The sequence below is a fragment of the Spinacia oleracea genome, chromosome 1 (genome assembly GCF_020520425.1).
Source record: "Spinacia oleracea cultivar Varoflay chromosome 1, BTI_SOV_V1, whole genome shotgun sequence".
Taxonomy (NCBI): Eukaryota; Viridiplantae; Streptophyta; class Magnoliopsida; order Caryophyllales; family Amaranthaceae; genus Spinacia; species Spinacia oleracea.
Genome location: NC_079487.1, coordinates 105436439 through 105451313, shown reverse-complemented (window position 1 = coordinate 105451313; position 14875 = coordinate 105436439). Strand labels below are relative to the sequence as shown.

Sequence of the window (14875 nt, the reverse complement as noted above, 5' to 3'; positions counted from 1 at the left end):
ACAAATCTTTTACATGGTTGACCCTGCCGATCGTAGTTGGTCAGTTGTTATGGAAGGCAAAAGAAGAATACTTGGCGTTGAGGATGTAGATGATGAGCAATTTAATGAGATTCCACCTTCCTCCTGGCATATCCCTCAAATGATTGACGATGTTGACATGAGTTATACACGCCGAGATCATGATGAAGGATTTTATGTTGAAAAAGAGAAATAGTGAGATAGGTACTATTTTGGCAACTATTTTTTCACCAAGTTAATTTGTAGATTAGTTAAAAGTTAGGTTCGAAAACGTCATTTTTGCCTAAATATGTACTATAACGACCCAATTACCCTTAAATGTGGAATAATAGATTAGTACGAGGCTTAGAAAGTTATAACTATGCATATGAGACATGTAATAAGTTTGAAAACATTCCTTAGGTTGTTTGGTTAAAAGTTGGGTTCGAAAACGTCATTTTTGCCTAAATATGTACTATAACGACTCAATTACCCTTAAATGTGGAATAATAGATTAGTACGAGGCTTAGAAAGTTATAACTATGCATATGAGACATGTAATAAGTTTGAAAACATTCCTTAGGTTGTTTGGTTAAAAGTTGGGTTCGAAAACGTCATTTTTGCCTAAATATGTACTATAACGACCCAATTACCCTTAAATGTGGAATAATAGATTAGTACGAGGCTTAGAAAGTTATAACTATGCATATGAGACATGTAATAAGTTTGAAAACATTCCTTAGGTTGTTTGGTTAAAAGTTGGGTTCGAAAATGTCATTTTTGCCTAAATATGTACTAAAACGACCCAATTACCCTTAAATGTGGAATAATAGATTAGTACGAGGCTTAGAAAGTTATAACTATGCATATGAGACATGTAATAAGTTTGAAAACATTCCTTAGGTTCTTTGGTTCAAAGTTGGGTTCGAAAACATCATTTTTGCCTAAAAATGACCTAGGAAAACGTCATTTTATGGGTTAGAATCGAAATAATGACAGCATGCATGATTGATGGTGTCTTTTATGGGTTTCGATCTGTTCCAAAATGTTGCAAAACTCAGATCAGAACTGTGCAGATCAGTGCACAGAACTGATCAGAACTGACCAGTTCTATGCACTGATCTGCACAGCTCAGATCAGAACTGTGCAGATCAGAAACTGTGCAGATCAGTGTACAGAACTGGTCAGAACTGACCAGTTCTATGCACTGATCTGCACAGCTCAGATCAGAACTGTGCAGATCAGTGCACAGAACTGATCAGAACTGACCAGTTTTGTGCACTGATCTGCACAGTTCAGATCAGAAACTGTGCAGATCAGTGTACAGAACTGATCAGAACTGACCAGTTCTATGCACTGATCTGCACAGCTCATATCAGAACTGTGCAGATCAGTGCACAGAACTGGTCAGTTCTGATCAGTTCTGTGCAGTGATCTGCACAGTTCTGATCTGAGCTGTGCAGATCAGTGCACAGAACTGGTCAGTTCTTTATTTTTATTTTAAAATCCTGCTTTTGAAGGTATGTAATTTTGATGATTTTCCAATGCAGTAGCGTCAGGCATGGATGAAGATCAACACGCAAATTCAGGTCCTTCTAACAAATCACCAAATCAAGTGCCCTAAAAGCAAAAAAAGAAGCCAAGAGGCCCTACAAAAGGAATAAAATCCATGCCCGGGGTTCCAAGAATAATTGAATGGGATCACTTGGACCGACCCACAGGGAAATGGGCAACGGATTACAAGAATCACATTGGCGAGATAAGTCGCGCAAAGGTTTCAATATTGATCAGAACCTGGGAAGATGTTTCACAAGGAATAAAAGACACTTTGTGGGAAGACGTCAAGGTAACCGGTTTTATTTTGGAAATTCAGTTGTACATATCTACGTGTCTTTTTCATGTGCTAAAAGACTTTCTTGTTCCTTTTCTTTTTCTTTCATTTAGAGAGAATTTCATATCACAGATGAAACTAAGAAAGAAGTTGTCTTAAAGAGTTGTGATAAGCGTTGGAGGGAATTCAAATCAAGATTGACGACTGGTTGGATCGGGGGTACAAGAAAAAGGCCAAAAGATGAAAAGATGCCATATGATTTGTATAGTTATATAACTAAGGATATATGGAAGGAATTTGTGAAGATACGTACCTCCGAAGAAGCTGAGGTATAAAAATTATTCTTATTTAAAGTCTTGTTATAATCTAAGTTTTATTTTGTTGTAATAATTTCTTTTACCCCCCTAAAATTAGGAAATAAGTGAGAAAGCAAGACAAAGTCAATCTTTCAACATATATCCTCATCATATGGGACAGAAATCATATGCTGAAATGACAAGTGAATGGCAGAGAAAAGGGTACATTCCCTCAGTTTCTTCGTCATCTGAAGGTTCCTCTGCGTCTACAATTTCTTCAAGTTTGCCGAGTAGGACATGTTTATGGCTTCTTGCAAGATCGGTACCAGATGAGAAAGGAAATCCTTACTTGCCGGATCAGGGCACACAAAAGGTCAAAGAAAATATTGTAAGTTCATTTAACAATTTTGCGTAATGTTGTGATTCCTCTAATTTCATATATGTTCTTAAATATGAAACCAAGTGTTGAACTTTTCTCAAAACCATTTGATTTCATGTAGGATGAATGGAAAAGGAAACAAGATGAAGGGGAATTTGTTCCCAAAAGTGCACGAGATGATGTCTTATCTCGTGCACTTGGTAAGACTAAAGAAGGGAGACCACTAACATTTGGTGGTGGAGTAGGCATCAAAGCTGTGTGGGGGACCGGAGAGCGGCGTAGCTTTCGACGGTATGGAGATGCGGAGATGGAGGAAATGGAAGCAAGAGTGACCAAAAGGGTCAAAGATGAGACAATACAAGAGATGAACTCCAAGATGGATGCCATGGTCATGGAGAAATTTATCACATTTGCTAAAGAACTTGGTGTCCAAATACCAAGCCATATGAGGATAGACGCAAATGTTCATAGTAGTTGTCGTTCCGGGGGTTTAGATCCATTTGCCGACATTACGGTATGATAATTTGTGTTTTTCAAGTAATTTGTTTCTAGTTAATTCTATTGAACTTTTCTAACATGTTACATTGTATTTGCGTTATTGTTCAAAATAAATAATAAGGAACCTGTCCCGTGCCATCTATACCTGAACATAGGCTCGGAGAAAGTCTTTGTTGCCTATGGTACCATATGTCCAGAGTTGCTCCTTGATCACCACAACGACGTCACGTCCGATAACGTGAAAGTGAGCGTTGATGATTTTGAGCCCGCGTACAAAGAAGCTCCCGTCCCCGTGCCTTCTCAATATATTAAGAAACTTGCTCAAGCTCATGGTACCTTCACTCAGTGGCCAAAGCATTTGGTGTCGCTTACGAATGAGGAGGTAACTAACATATGCATGATAATTTGAAGTAGAACTATTATACCATGTATGCTCACTAATATGTATATCGTTATTTGAAAATCATACCTCAGGTAAACAAGCCTACAAGTAAAGAGCCTAAAGGGAAAGGGAACAAAGGGAAAGAGATAGTGGTTGGGGGAAGTGGAACAAAAGCGTCCAACACTAAATCAAAAACCTATTTCCTTGAAAATTATAAAGTGCAAAATTTGAGTGGTAAGTGCAATGTGATGAAAACTATGATGTTGGGATTAAAAGAAGGGGAGCACGTTAAGGTACATTGCACTAAAAGGACATTCAATATGGAAAAGGACTTTGAAATTAGTGTCACCGTTGAAGACACCGATCAACTTCTCTCGGGAGCATGGCTCAATATATCAATAATACAAGTTTTTGTTACGTGAGTTACCTAAATTCATATTTTGCCCCTAAATTTGATTTTTATGATTGTCTTAACGTTCTTACACTCTATATTATAGGGCTTTGAGTGAGTTGTGTTTTCACGATGATTGTCACCCCAATAGTATTGGATTCATGTGCCCGGAGATGATCTCGGCCACCATGTTAAAGTCCGATGCAGATCGAATTCTATTGTACATGACGAGGTCCATGAGTGCACTTAGTTCTAAGACATTCATCTTATGTCCATACTACGAAAAGTATGAAAATTACTTTGAACTTCGTTTTTAATTGATTGTTATAAATTTAACTTTTTTTTTTCTAACTACATACGTTTATTGTTTGTATGTAGGAGTCACTGGATGCTTTTAGTTCTTTGCTTGTCTAAACGTGAGGTCTACATATTTGATTCTCAACAGAAGAAGAGAAATTTGATGATTAAGGAGCCACTAAACAAGTAAGTAAAGTATGCATATGAAAATGTCATTTTTGCCTAAATTTTTGCCTTAGGTTCTTTGGTTCAAAGTTGGGTTCGAAAACATCATTTTTGCCTAAAAATGACCTAGAACGACCCAATTAGCCTTAAATGTGAAATAACAGATTGTAAAGAGACTTAGAAAGTTATAACTATGCATATGAGACGTGTAATAAGTTTGAAAACATTCCTTAGGTTCTTTGGTTCAAAGTTGGGTTCGAAAACATCATTTTTGCCTAAAAATAACCTAGGACGACCCAAATAGCCTTAAATGTGAAATAATAGATTGTAAAGGGCCTTAGAAAGTTATAACTATGCATATGAGACGTGTAATAAGTTTGAAAACATTCCTTAGGTTCTTTGGTTCAAAGTTGGGTTCGAAAACATCATTTTTGCCTAAAAATGACCTAGGACGACCCAAATAGCCTTAAATGTGAAATAATAGATTGTAAAGGGCCTTAGAAAGTTATAACTATGCATATGAGACGTGTAATAAGTTTGAAAACATTCCTTAGGTTCTTTGGTTCAAAGTTGGGTTCGAAAACATCATTTTTGCCTAAAAATGACCTAGGACGACCCAAATAGCCTTAAATGTGAAATAATAGATTGTAAAGGGCCTTAGAAAGTTATAACTATGCATATGAGACGTGTAATAAGTTTGAAAACATTCCTTAGGTTCTTTGGTTCAAAGTTGGGTTCGAAAACATCATTTTTGCCTAAAAATGACCTAGGACGACCCAAATAGCCTTAAATGTGAAATAATAGATTGTAAAGGGCCTTAGAAAGTTATAACTATGCATATGAGACATGTAATAAGTTTGAAAACATTCCTTAGGTTCTTTGGTTCAAAGTTGGGTTCGAAAACATCATTTTTGCCTAAAAATGACCTAGGACGACCCAAATAGCCTTAAATGTGAAATAATAGATTGTAAAGGGCCTTAGAAAGTTATAACTATGCATATGAGACGTGTAATAAGTTTGAAAACATTCCTTAGGTTCTTTGGTTCAAAGTTGGGTTCGAAAACATCATTTTTGCCTAAAAATGACCTAGAACGACCCAATTAGCCTTAAATGTGACTACTACGTATATAATTGCATTTACATGTGTAAACAAAGTATATAATTGCCATTACATGTAAAATATTCTTTGCATTTACATGTGTAAACAAAGTATATATAATTGCATATTTTATCGAATGTGTAGTGCTTTTCGGAGTTACAAGAGACTAGGTGGACAATCTAAGGGAACTAAAATAACATGGATTCCAGCACAGGTATATATATATATATAATTAGTTTATTATTTACCTAAGAAATAAGTTTTTCAAAATTATAACATACAATGTGATAGAAATTTTACTTGTGTTATTTATTTTAATGCATTTAGTGTGCTCAACAACCGGGATCACTAGATTGTGGCTACTACGTCATGCGTTTTATGTACGACATAATAATGAATCATGGTAATAGTCAAGATCTTACTAAGGTATGTTCTCATAAACTACGTACTTTATATAATAAATTGAAGTACACAAAACTATTATATTGATCAATCGTTGATAAATTGAATTATTTACACTTTTTTAGGATTTTTCAAGAACATTGCCTTATTCACCGGAGGAGATTAATGAGGTGAAAGATTTTTGGGCAGATTACTTCATGAACAATGTCGAATTTTTAGCTTAATTTGTAATATGAACTTGATCTCTAGCTAGCTACGTACCTTTGTTGTAATAATTTTATGTTTGTTGTAACATGTTGGTTGATCGATCTATGACGAATTTAATTGTCTTTTATTGGGAACGTTAATTACGTTGTAAACTTTAGTGACAGGTATTAATTATAAATGTATTCCCGGTATTGGGAATGAAGCGTCTAATTTCAAAGACGATCATGTCGGAATTTCCAACTAAAATATTAAAAAACGAATATTTTTTTAAAAAAAAATAAGTCATTTGCAACGCACGTTAGCTCAATGTGCGAGGCAAATGACTTAATTTTTTGGCGCTAAAATTGTCATTTGCGTCGCACATTAAGCTATTGTGCGTGGCAAATGACTTTTTTTTTCGCCTAAAAGTCATTTGCGTCGCACATTTAGCTAATGTGCGACGCAAATAACTTTTCAGGCTTGGTGCTGAAAAGTCATTTGCAACGCACATTAGCTAAATGTGCGACGCAAATGAACCTTATTTGCGTCGCACATTTAGCTAATGTGCGTTGCAAATGACTTTTCAGCACCATGCCTGAAAAGTTATTTGCGTCGCACATTTGCTAAATGTGCGACGCAAATAAGGTTCATTTGCGTCGCACAAATGTGCGACGCAAATGACTTTTAGTCATTTGCGTCGAGAGCTTTTGCCACGCACGATATGCGACGCAAATGTGCTTAAAAGTGCGATGCAAATGACCCTTTTTCCACTAGTGTACATGTCACCTAATTTTTTTTATCTACGTGGCACTCGATTTTTTTAATTAATAAATAATTTTGAAATATTATTTTTCATTTTTTAAAACCATTAGATTTCCTAAGTGGCGCTCTAATATTGGATTATTGTTTGATTTTGGATTGAATTTTATTTTAGATTAGTTTTTGATTTTGGATTGAATTTTATTTTAGATTCCCAAATTCTTATATGAGACTGTCCTCACCATCAACTGATGGTGAGACCAGTTCACACTTACGAATTTAGGTATGTTACTTCTATAGTTTAGACATGTTACTTTTTTTTATATAATTTTAGAGGAGGTACTTTTTTTAGTTTAAGTATGTTACTTCTATAGTTTATACATGTTACTTTTTTTATACGGAGTAGTTTTAGGGGATATACCTTCTTAGTTTAGGTATGTTACTTCTATAGTTTAGACATGTTACTTTTTTTATATAATTTAAGAGGAAGTACTTTTTTTAGTTTAGGTATGTTACTTCTATAGTTTATACATGTTACTTTTTTTATACGGAGTAGTTTTAGGGGAGATATCTTCTTAGTTTAGGTATGTTACTTCAATAGTTTAGACATGTTACTCTTTTTTTTAATAATTTTAGAGGAGGTATTTTTTTAGTTTAGGTATGTTACTTCTATAGTTTAGACATGTTACTTTTTTTATAATTTTAGTTGAGGTACTTTTTTAGTTTAGGTATGTTACTTCTATAGTTTAGACATGTTACTTTTTTTATACGGAATAGTTTTAGGGGAGGTACATTTTTAGTTTAGGTATGTTACTTCTATAGTTTAGACATGTTATTTTTTTTGTTTACATTTTTAGAGGAGGTACTTTTTTTAATTTAGGTATGTTACTTCTATAGTTTAAATCTGTTACTTTTTTTTATATAGTTTTAGGAGAGGTACGCTATTGGTTTTGCGCTCGTCACACCATCAAGTTGATGGTGTGACTGGTCTCACAGGAGATGCGCTGTTTTAGATTAGTGTTCGATTTTGGATTGAATTTTATTTTAGATTTATTTTTCAATTATTATAGTGGTTGATTTGGATGGAGTTGTATATATTAGTAATTAATTGATTAATTAATATATCTACGTGGCACTCGATTTTTTTAATTCAAAAATAAATTATAAATCTTATTTTTCATTGGCTGAAACCATTAGTAATCCTAAATTGCGCTCTAATAGTTGTTGCAGCCCATGACTGAAATCGAATCTCAAACTCACACACTCCCCTTTATCTGTCCTCTAGCGCACCACACCACTCCTACAACAACCACCAGTAAAGTCACCTCCTTCTCCCAAAGCCACCATTGCCACCATTTACTACCGCAGAACACCTTACCCAATCGACGAGGAGAGAGTTGCACCCTCCTATTGTAGCCACCCTTCAATTCTTCCTGGTTCTTCTCCCTTTGTGTCGTATGACTCGTAGGTTAGATGAGGAGTGAGGAGGAGTTTGAGGAGACGTGAGAGAAGGAGAACATGAAGTAGAGGAGAGGAAGGTGGGTGGTGATCGAAGGGGAAGAAGAGAGATTCATATGGAAGGCTTCCATGGGAGAGTGGGAGGAGAAAAGGGTTTCTCTCATGGGAGAAAGATGAGGTTTTTAAAAAATTAAAATTTATAAAATAAAATTAAACAAAGTTGGACAAATTAGTTAGTGACACATGTCACATTTACTTATAAATTCGGTCACCAACAGGTCAAGTACTATTTTGCAAAGATACGCCCCAAAATCTTGGATTATCCCAAAATTAATCAAAGGTGATACTGTTTTTAGAAGAACGGGCGAATGTTGGATTGTGTTTTACAAATTTTCCTAAGAAAAAAAAAATTGGTGAGATACCTCAACCCTTAATCCATCTTCTTCACAGTTTTAATCCAATTTAGCATTAGTAACCACGGCCGCAAAAAAGGTTATGGATTTTTAAACAACAACTAGAACAAAAGGTGAACTTCCAGTCTTCCAGCAAGGTTCAAGAAGATTACAACAAGAAAAGGCTAGTGCTTGGATTGTCTAAAGTGACCCAAGAAGAAAAATGAAGTGAAGTAAAACAACAATTCAACACTAATGCTTCATCTTATCAGGACTATCACGACACTTTGGAGTATTGTTGTTTACCTGAAAGAAATCTCAAAATATAAAGCAGGAAGTCATATGGTTGTGAAGCATATTCAAATCATGGCTTGCTCATGCAGTCTGCAGAACGAGAAGCTAGTGTTTGGATTGTCTAAAGTGTTTGTGAACATGTCGGTTTTTATCTATACCGAAAGGGTGTTTTAGATTGATTAAAGGTCCTTAACAAAACAAGCCAAATTGTCCATAATGTCTTACAAGGCGTGATTTAACAAATTAATTATGTGAACAATTTATAAAGGATGATCAAATTAAGCAAAAATAACATAAGTTTCAAATTGCAATATAATGTAAGAATTATATATAATGTGTTCTCAGAATTTTACAACTTGTCTTTGCTAGATCTCGTTTTAACCTTTGAAGCCCCTTTTTCGTGCCTGAGAGATCCTGATTCTTGATTCAATTCTTCTAGATTAATATTATCGTAATCTTATCTACCCCATACCAAAGTTCCCAAGAGTAGCGTTATGGAGTTCGTGTTTAAGGCATAGGCAAGGAATAAGATAAGAAGATAAGTATTCGAGACAAGGATCTAAACTAGCGGAATTACAGAGAGTGAGAGTATGAGAGAAGAGTTGCGAATGATACCTGGTGATCCGAGAAATCTTTGGAGGTTTAAAAGGGTTGTATTATTGTGTATTTTTTTTTTTTTTTTGGTCAGAAAGAGTTACTTCATTAATATGTAAACATCAAAAGCTTGTCAAAGTATTGTTCACATAGCCTCACTCCTTAAGGAGGCAAAAATACAGCCACTTATGGAATAATTACGAAGCAAGCATACTTCCAAAAAATAGGTTTCATTGTCACTGGAAATATCATTCGCTAAACTGGGGGGGGGGGGGTAGATCAACGCCTTGGTCCAACAGACTCAGTCGGGCCTTGGCCTTCTTTTCCACGTTATCCACCTCCATAAGTTGTTCTCTTCTTTGGAATTTCACACAAAGGCTTCCGTGGATTCTTTGCAATGCCCTGCATATTCCATATAAGTTAGTGAGGTTCGAAGCTAGAGCTTGGTCATCTTTTAGTCCTTGTATTGTTGTCTTACAATCTGAGTAGATTGTAGTATTATCCCAATTGTTGTTAGTGACTTATGATACTGCCAATAGGATAGTTTGTGTTTCCGCGGTTTTGGCTGAGTTTGTGGAAAAGGTACCAGCAACACCAGCTTTGAACATGTGGTTTGAGTCCCTGCAGACAATAGCATAGGAAGCAAAGAGGGTGGAAGTGCAAAAAGTAGCATCACATTTCACAATAAACTCAGAGTGGGGTTGGGTTCTATATGCATTGGTTTGAATTGCTGGTTGTGAGTGCTGTGAAGTTTTTCAAATTCATTTGAAAGCCACAGAGTATGCTGACACCAGGGGGTAATGCTTTTATTTTCTTTCTGGAAAGTCCACAGATTTCTTCTTATCCATATCCTCCACAAGAAAAAAGCAAAGATACTTTGGGGGAGGGGTGTGGTAAGATTTGGATCAGAATCATTGTCTTTTAAGTTTTCCAGGAACCAAGTTTCAAAATCAGGGTTAACATGGCTAACATTTGGTTTTAAATCAACTTCATTCCGAAACTCCTAAGCTCTAGGACAATTTAAGAAAATATGTTCAATGTCTTCTTGGGCAGTAGGGCAGAATGTACAATGAAAATTAGGGATGATCTGTCTGCTAGCTAAGTGAGAGGCACTTGGTAGTCTCTTCCACAAAATTAGCCAAAGGAAGAATTGGATCCTAGGTGGGCATCTAGCTCTCCAGATACAACTCCATTTGGCATTAGGTAACAGGTCAGGAAAGTGGTTTCTCCAAATGGTGTTGTAGGCGGTCTTAGAATCAAATTTGATGCCTGAGGTTAGGGAGCAGTAAGGGGCATCTTTCCAATTTGAGGCAGGGGGATGGCTTGAATCCACAATAAAAGGTCAATAGGGAGGATAAAAGACAGATTCTTTATGTTCCAGTTCCCATTTCTCATAATGCTACTAAGGTTTTGGTCCTCCTCGTCTTTGTTCATTGGTCCAGTAACTAAGGTTCTAAGGGGTCCTTTACCTGTCCAATTGTCATGCCACAGGTTAATACTCTCACCATCACCAACACACCAAACAGTTAGCTTTTGGTATAGATCCCATCCCTACCCAAAATTCTGCCAGATGAGGGAACCCTTGGGGAAGGCAGTGGGGTAAGGTCTGTTCTCTATGTACTAGTCCTTCACAAGTCTACTGGCAAGGTTAGAGCTTGTGTCAAACTTCCAGCAAAGCTTGGTCATGAGGACTTGGTTCATAATCACTGCTGAGCTAACACTCAAACCTCCTAGATTAGCATCACCACAAGACTTGAGCCAAGCAACTAAGTGAGTTTTTTTGTCTTTGTGGTTCAGAATCCCACAAGAACTTAGCACATATTTGGTCAATTGAGTGAAGGGTTTTTTGGGGGAGATAAAGGACTTGCATAGAGTAGTTGGCTATGGCAGTGAGGGAAGCCTTTATGAGCACTAATCTGCCAGCTTTACTTAGGCATTTTTCTTTCTAGGAGGCCAACTTTCTTTTAATATTCATACAAACATACTCAGTTTGGTTTTTTGTTGGTATCTTGTCAGTCAAAGGGAAGCCAAGGTAGGTACCTAGGTCTGGGCTGGGTTGAACTTCTAAGGATGAGCAGAACATGTCCTTTTGGTCTTGGGGGGAGTGCTTTGAAAAGTATATTTTGCTCTTAGTATTATTCATTTTTTGACCAGAGACTTCCCAAAAATTTCCAAGAACCTCCCTCATACTCTGCAAGGTTCTACTAGAAGTGTCTCCAAACAAAAGTAAGTCATCAGCAAACATGAGGTGGGTGATGGGAATGCCATTTCTCCTCAGGCAGAAGGGTTTCCAGTCCCCCTTTTTTTATGATTCTGAGATGAGCTCAGCAAGGTACTCCATGCAAAGGATGAAGATGTAGGGGGATAAAAGGTCTCCTTGTCTGATACCCCTAGAGGTTCTAAAGCTAGGGGAGGGTTGGCCATTAACAATGATAGATGTGGAGGGGGAAGCCACACAGTTCATAATTAGGTCACATGAGTTCTTGTCAAAACCCTTCCTAGCCAAGCAGAACCTAATAAAGTTCCATTCTAGTCTATCATAAGCATTTTCCAAGTCAATCTTAAGAGCAAACCATTCAAATTTGCCTTTTCTAGTTTTCATGGAGTGGAGGATTTCTGAGGCAGCTATATAGTTTATGTCCCAACCTGAGGTCAGCTCACTGAGGTTGGGGTCTGTTTCTATTCACTAGGATTTTGAAAACAATCTTATAGCTGACATTGCAAAGGCTGGTGGGTCTGAATTGTTTGATGGTATCTGGGTGCTCAGACTTATGGATGATGCAAATGGTGGTGTCATTAACTAAATAGGGAAGGACCTATCCTGGAGAATGCTATCTACAAAGTTATAAGTGTCTTGCCAAAGACTCCCCCAGTGTTGCTGGTAGAAATAAGCATGGAGGCCATCCCTTCCTGGGGCTTTTAGGGGTCCTAGCTCAAAGACTGTCTTCCCTATTTCCTCAATGGAGGTTGGTTGATCTATGTTAATCTCATTTCTATAGTGGTGGTCTTCACATGGGGGGATAGTGATCTCTAAGGTAAAGAGGTTAGTGAAGTAGGTGACAATATGGGAGACTAAGTCAGGACCCTCAACATTTAGGCCAACTTCAGAGGTGAGTTTAGAAATTTTGTTCCTTCTTCTCCTTATGATAACTGACTTATGGAAGAACCCAGTATTTGCATCACCACTTTTGATCCAATTACACCTTGCCTTGGCCATCCAAAAGGTTTCTTCCTGTTCATAAATGAGGCCCAACTCCTTAGAGAGTTCCTCATTTAATTCCAGTAGATGCCTGCAGTTTGGTCTAATTTCTAAGGCTTTTTCTATCCCACGTAATCTAGCAGACAGAATTTTCCCTTTTTTAAGAAAGTTCCCTATGTTGTCTTTAGCCCAAGAAGACATTGTTTTTGAAATGTTTTTAAGTTTGGTCACAAGATTAGAGCAACCAGCATTCATATTTTCATTTACCATGTTAGAGAAACCTGGTTCAACATACCACAATGGTTCCAATTTAAAAAATGGGTTGGGAAGGAGTGACCCTTCTCTCCTTTTTCTCTTTGATCAGTTTAATTGGGTTATGGTCTAAGGTCCCTCGTGGGAGATTATGGACGGTGGAGTTGGGGAACAAATTCAACCAATGCATATTTAACCAAGCCCTATCTAGTTTTTGGTAAATGGGGTTCTCTTTTTGCTTATTGAACCATGTAAATCTACTTCCTATGTTGCCAACATCTATCAAACCACATTCATCCATTGCATCAACAAATTTATCAGCTCTGTACTGTTTTATACGATTTCCCCCCAGTTTATCCGATTGACAGGTAATTTCATTAAAATCTCCCATTACCACCCAAGGCACAGAAATATGTTTAGACATATCAATTAGTTCATGCCAAGATTCTATTCTACTTTTAAACTTAGTGCTAGCATAAATAGCTGAAATCAAAAATTGGAAGGGGTTAGAATTGTTTACCTCCACAACGCCGTGAATAGAATGAAGATCCCTTCCTATCATCTCAAAGTTGATAAATTGGGGGTTCCACATGACTATTATCCCGCCAGATAGTCCTAGCTCCTCCTCTTCCCTCATTTGTTTCCATTCACTCTCTCCCTCTTTGTCTCGGCGTAAACTACCAGTGTCACCTCCGCCTACCAACATTACAACACCAAAATTAATACCTCCTCCTCCATCAATCTGCCACTACGACTACCCGTTAATTGCAACTACCTAAAATCACATCGCTCTCTCTCACACACACACTCTATCTCTCCTCCTCCATGGATGCCCACCATAGAATCCCCACCATTTCTCTATCCTCCACATCCACGGTTCACCCTTCCCTCCCCTCTAATCAATTACATTCTTGAATAATTTGCAACTCGGGGATACACTAAAATACTATAATAATTAACCGAAATAGTTTGATTGAACAATTAACAAAAAGAAAAAAGGTTATTAGTCAAGAGATTGAAATGGTTGCGGATGAGAATCTATGAGTTTTTTGAGGCTTTTCAACTGAATTAAGTACTCAAACCACCGCTACATGCGTTATTGCAAGTAGTGACTTTAGTGGGGACGAATGACTTTTTTTTTCTTTTAATAGTAGAATAGTAAGTGTTAAGGGGAGATTAAGATGAGCGAGGGACATCGTCACGCACATTGCTGGCAATGCCGAGTCATTGATGTAGCACACATCTTGAATTTCCGGAGGATGCCATAAGGAATAGAGAGAAAGGAGGATGCCATGGAAAGGATGGGAGAACAACCACGGTCCACGAGAGTGAGGAGGAGAAATAAAAATGTGTTTTTAATTAGCATAAACTTAAAATTAAATGAATCTAAACCAATTGAAAAGTGACACTTGTCAAATTAACATGTAAATCCAGCTACCAACCGATCAAACACTGTTTTGGGAAGATAAGCTTCAAAGGTTGGATTATTCATAAATTTTGTAAAGGTGGGACTGTTTTTAGAAGGACGGCCTAAGGTTTACTTACTTTTTACAACTTTTTCTTAAAATATAGTAAAAAGGTCAGTTAGGCATACAAGTGTATAATACATACACGTGGACTACTCCCTCCCTCCCTTAATACTCACATCGATTCGACCGGTGCAGAGCTTATAACACTTTAATTGACTTATTAATTTAATGGGTGGTGGTTGATAGTGGAGTATTTTTTTTTAATATAATTAGTTAAGGGCTAGAGGGTGGGGAGTGAGAGTTGTGAATTTTCTATGATTTTTTGTAGGGAGTAGGGGTGTAGGTGGGTTAGTATGTAAGTGTGAGAAATAATATAATATTGGTAAAAAAAATTCATTTATAGAATTGGTGCAAGTATTAAGGGACGGCCCGAAAAGAAAAGCGGTGCGAGTATTAAGGGACGGAGGGAGTATAAGACATTGTAAAGTTCTATCATTCATGATTTGTGTTATATATCACGACAATGAAAGTAATT

General features: G+C 36.9%; 2 protein-coding genes across 2 annotated transcripts; one reads left to right on the top strand and one right to left on the bottom strand.

Annotated features, from left to right (window-relative positions):
* The first annotated feature begins 3125 nt into the window (after positions 1-3125).
* Positions 3126-6152, top strand: LOC110804014 (ubiquitin-like-specific protease 1). The gene is made up of 7 exons (XM_056834819.1): positions 3126-3383; positions 3476-3801; positions 3881-4060; positions 4153-4257; positions 5480-5549; positions 5663-5761; positions 5863-6152. The coding sequence occupies exons 2-7, from the start codon at positions 3632-3634 to the stop codon at positions 5959-5961; spliced, it is 723 nt and encodes a 240-aa protein (XP_056690797.1). The 5' UTR covers positions 3126-3383; positions 3476-3631; the 3' UTR covers positions 5962-6152.
* A 6068-nt stretch (positions 6153-12220) lies between these two features.
* Positions 12221-13577, bottom strand: LOC110803484 (uncharacterized). Its single transcript, XM_022009004.2, has 2 exons — positions 13133-13577; positions 12221-12900 (listed from the first exon to the last, which is right to left on the bottom strand). Exons 1-2 carry the CDS (start codon positions 13575-13577, stop codon positions 12221-12223), a joined length of 1125 nt encoding a protein of 374 aa, XP_021864696.1.
* Positions 13578-14875: the final 1298 nt, after the last annotated feature.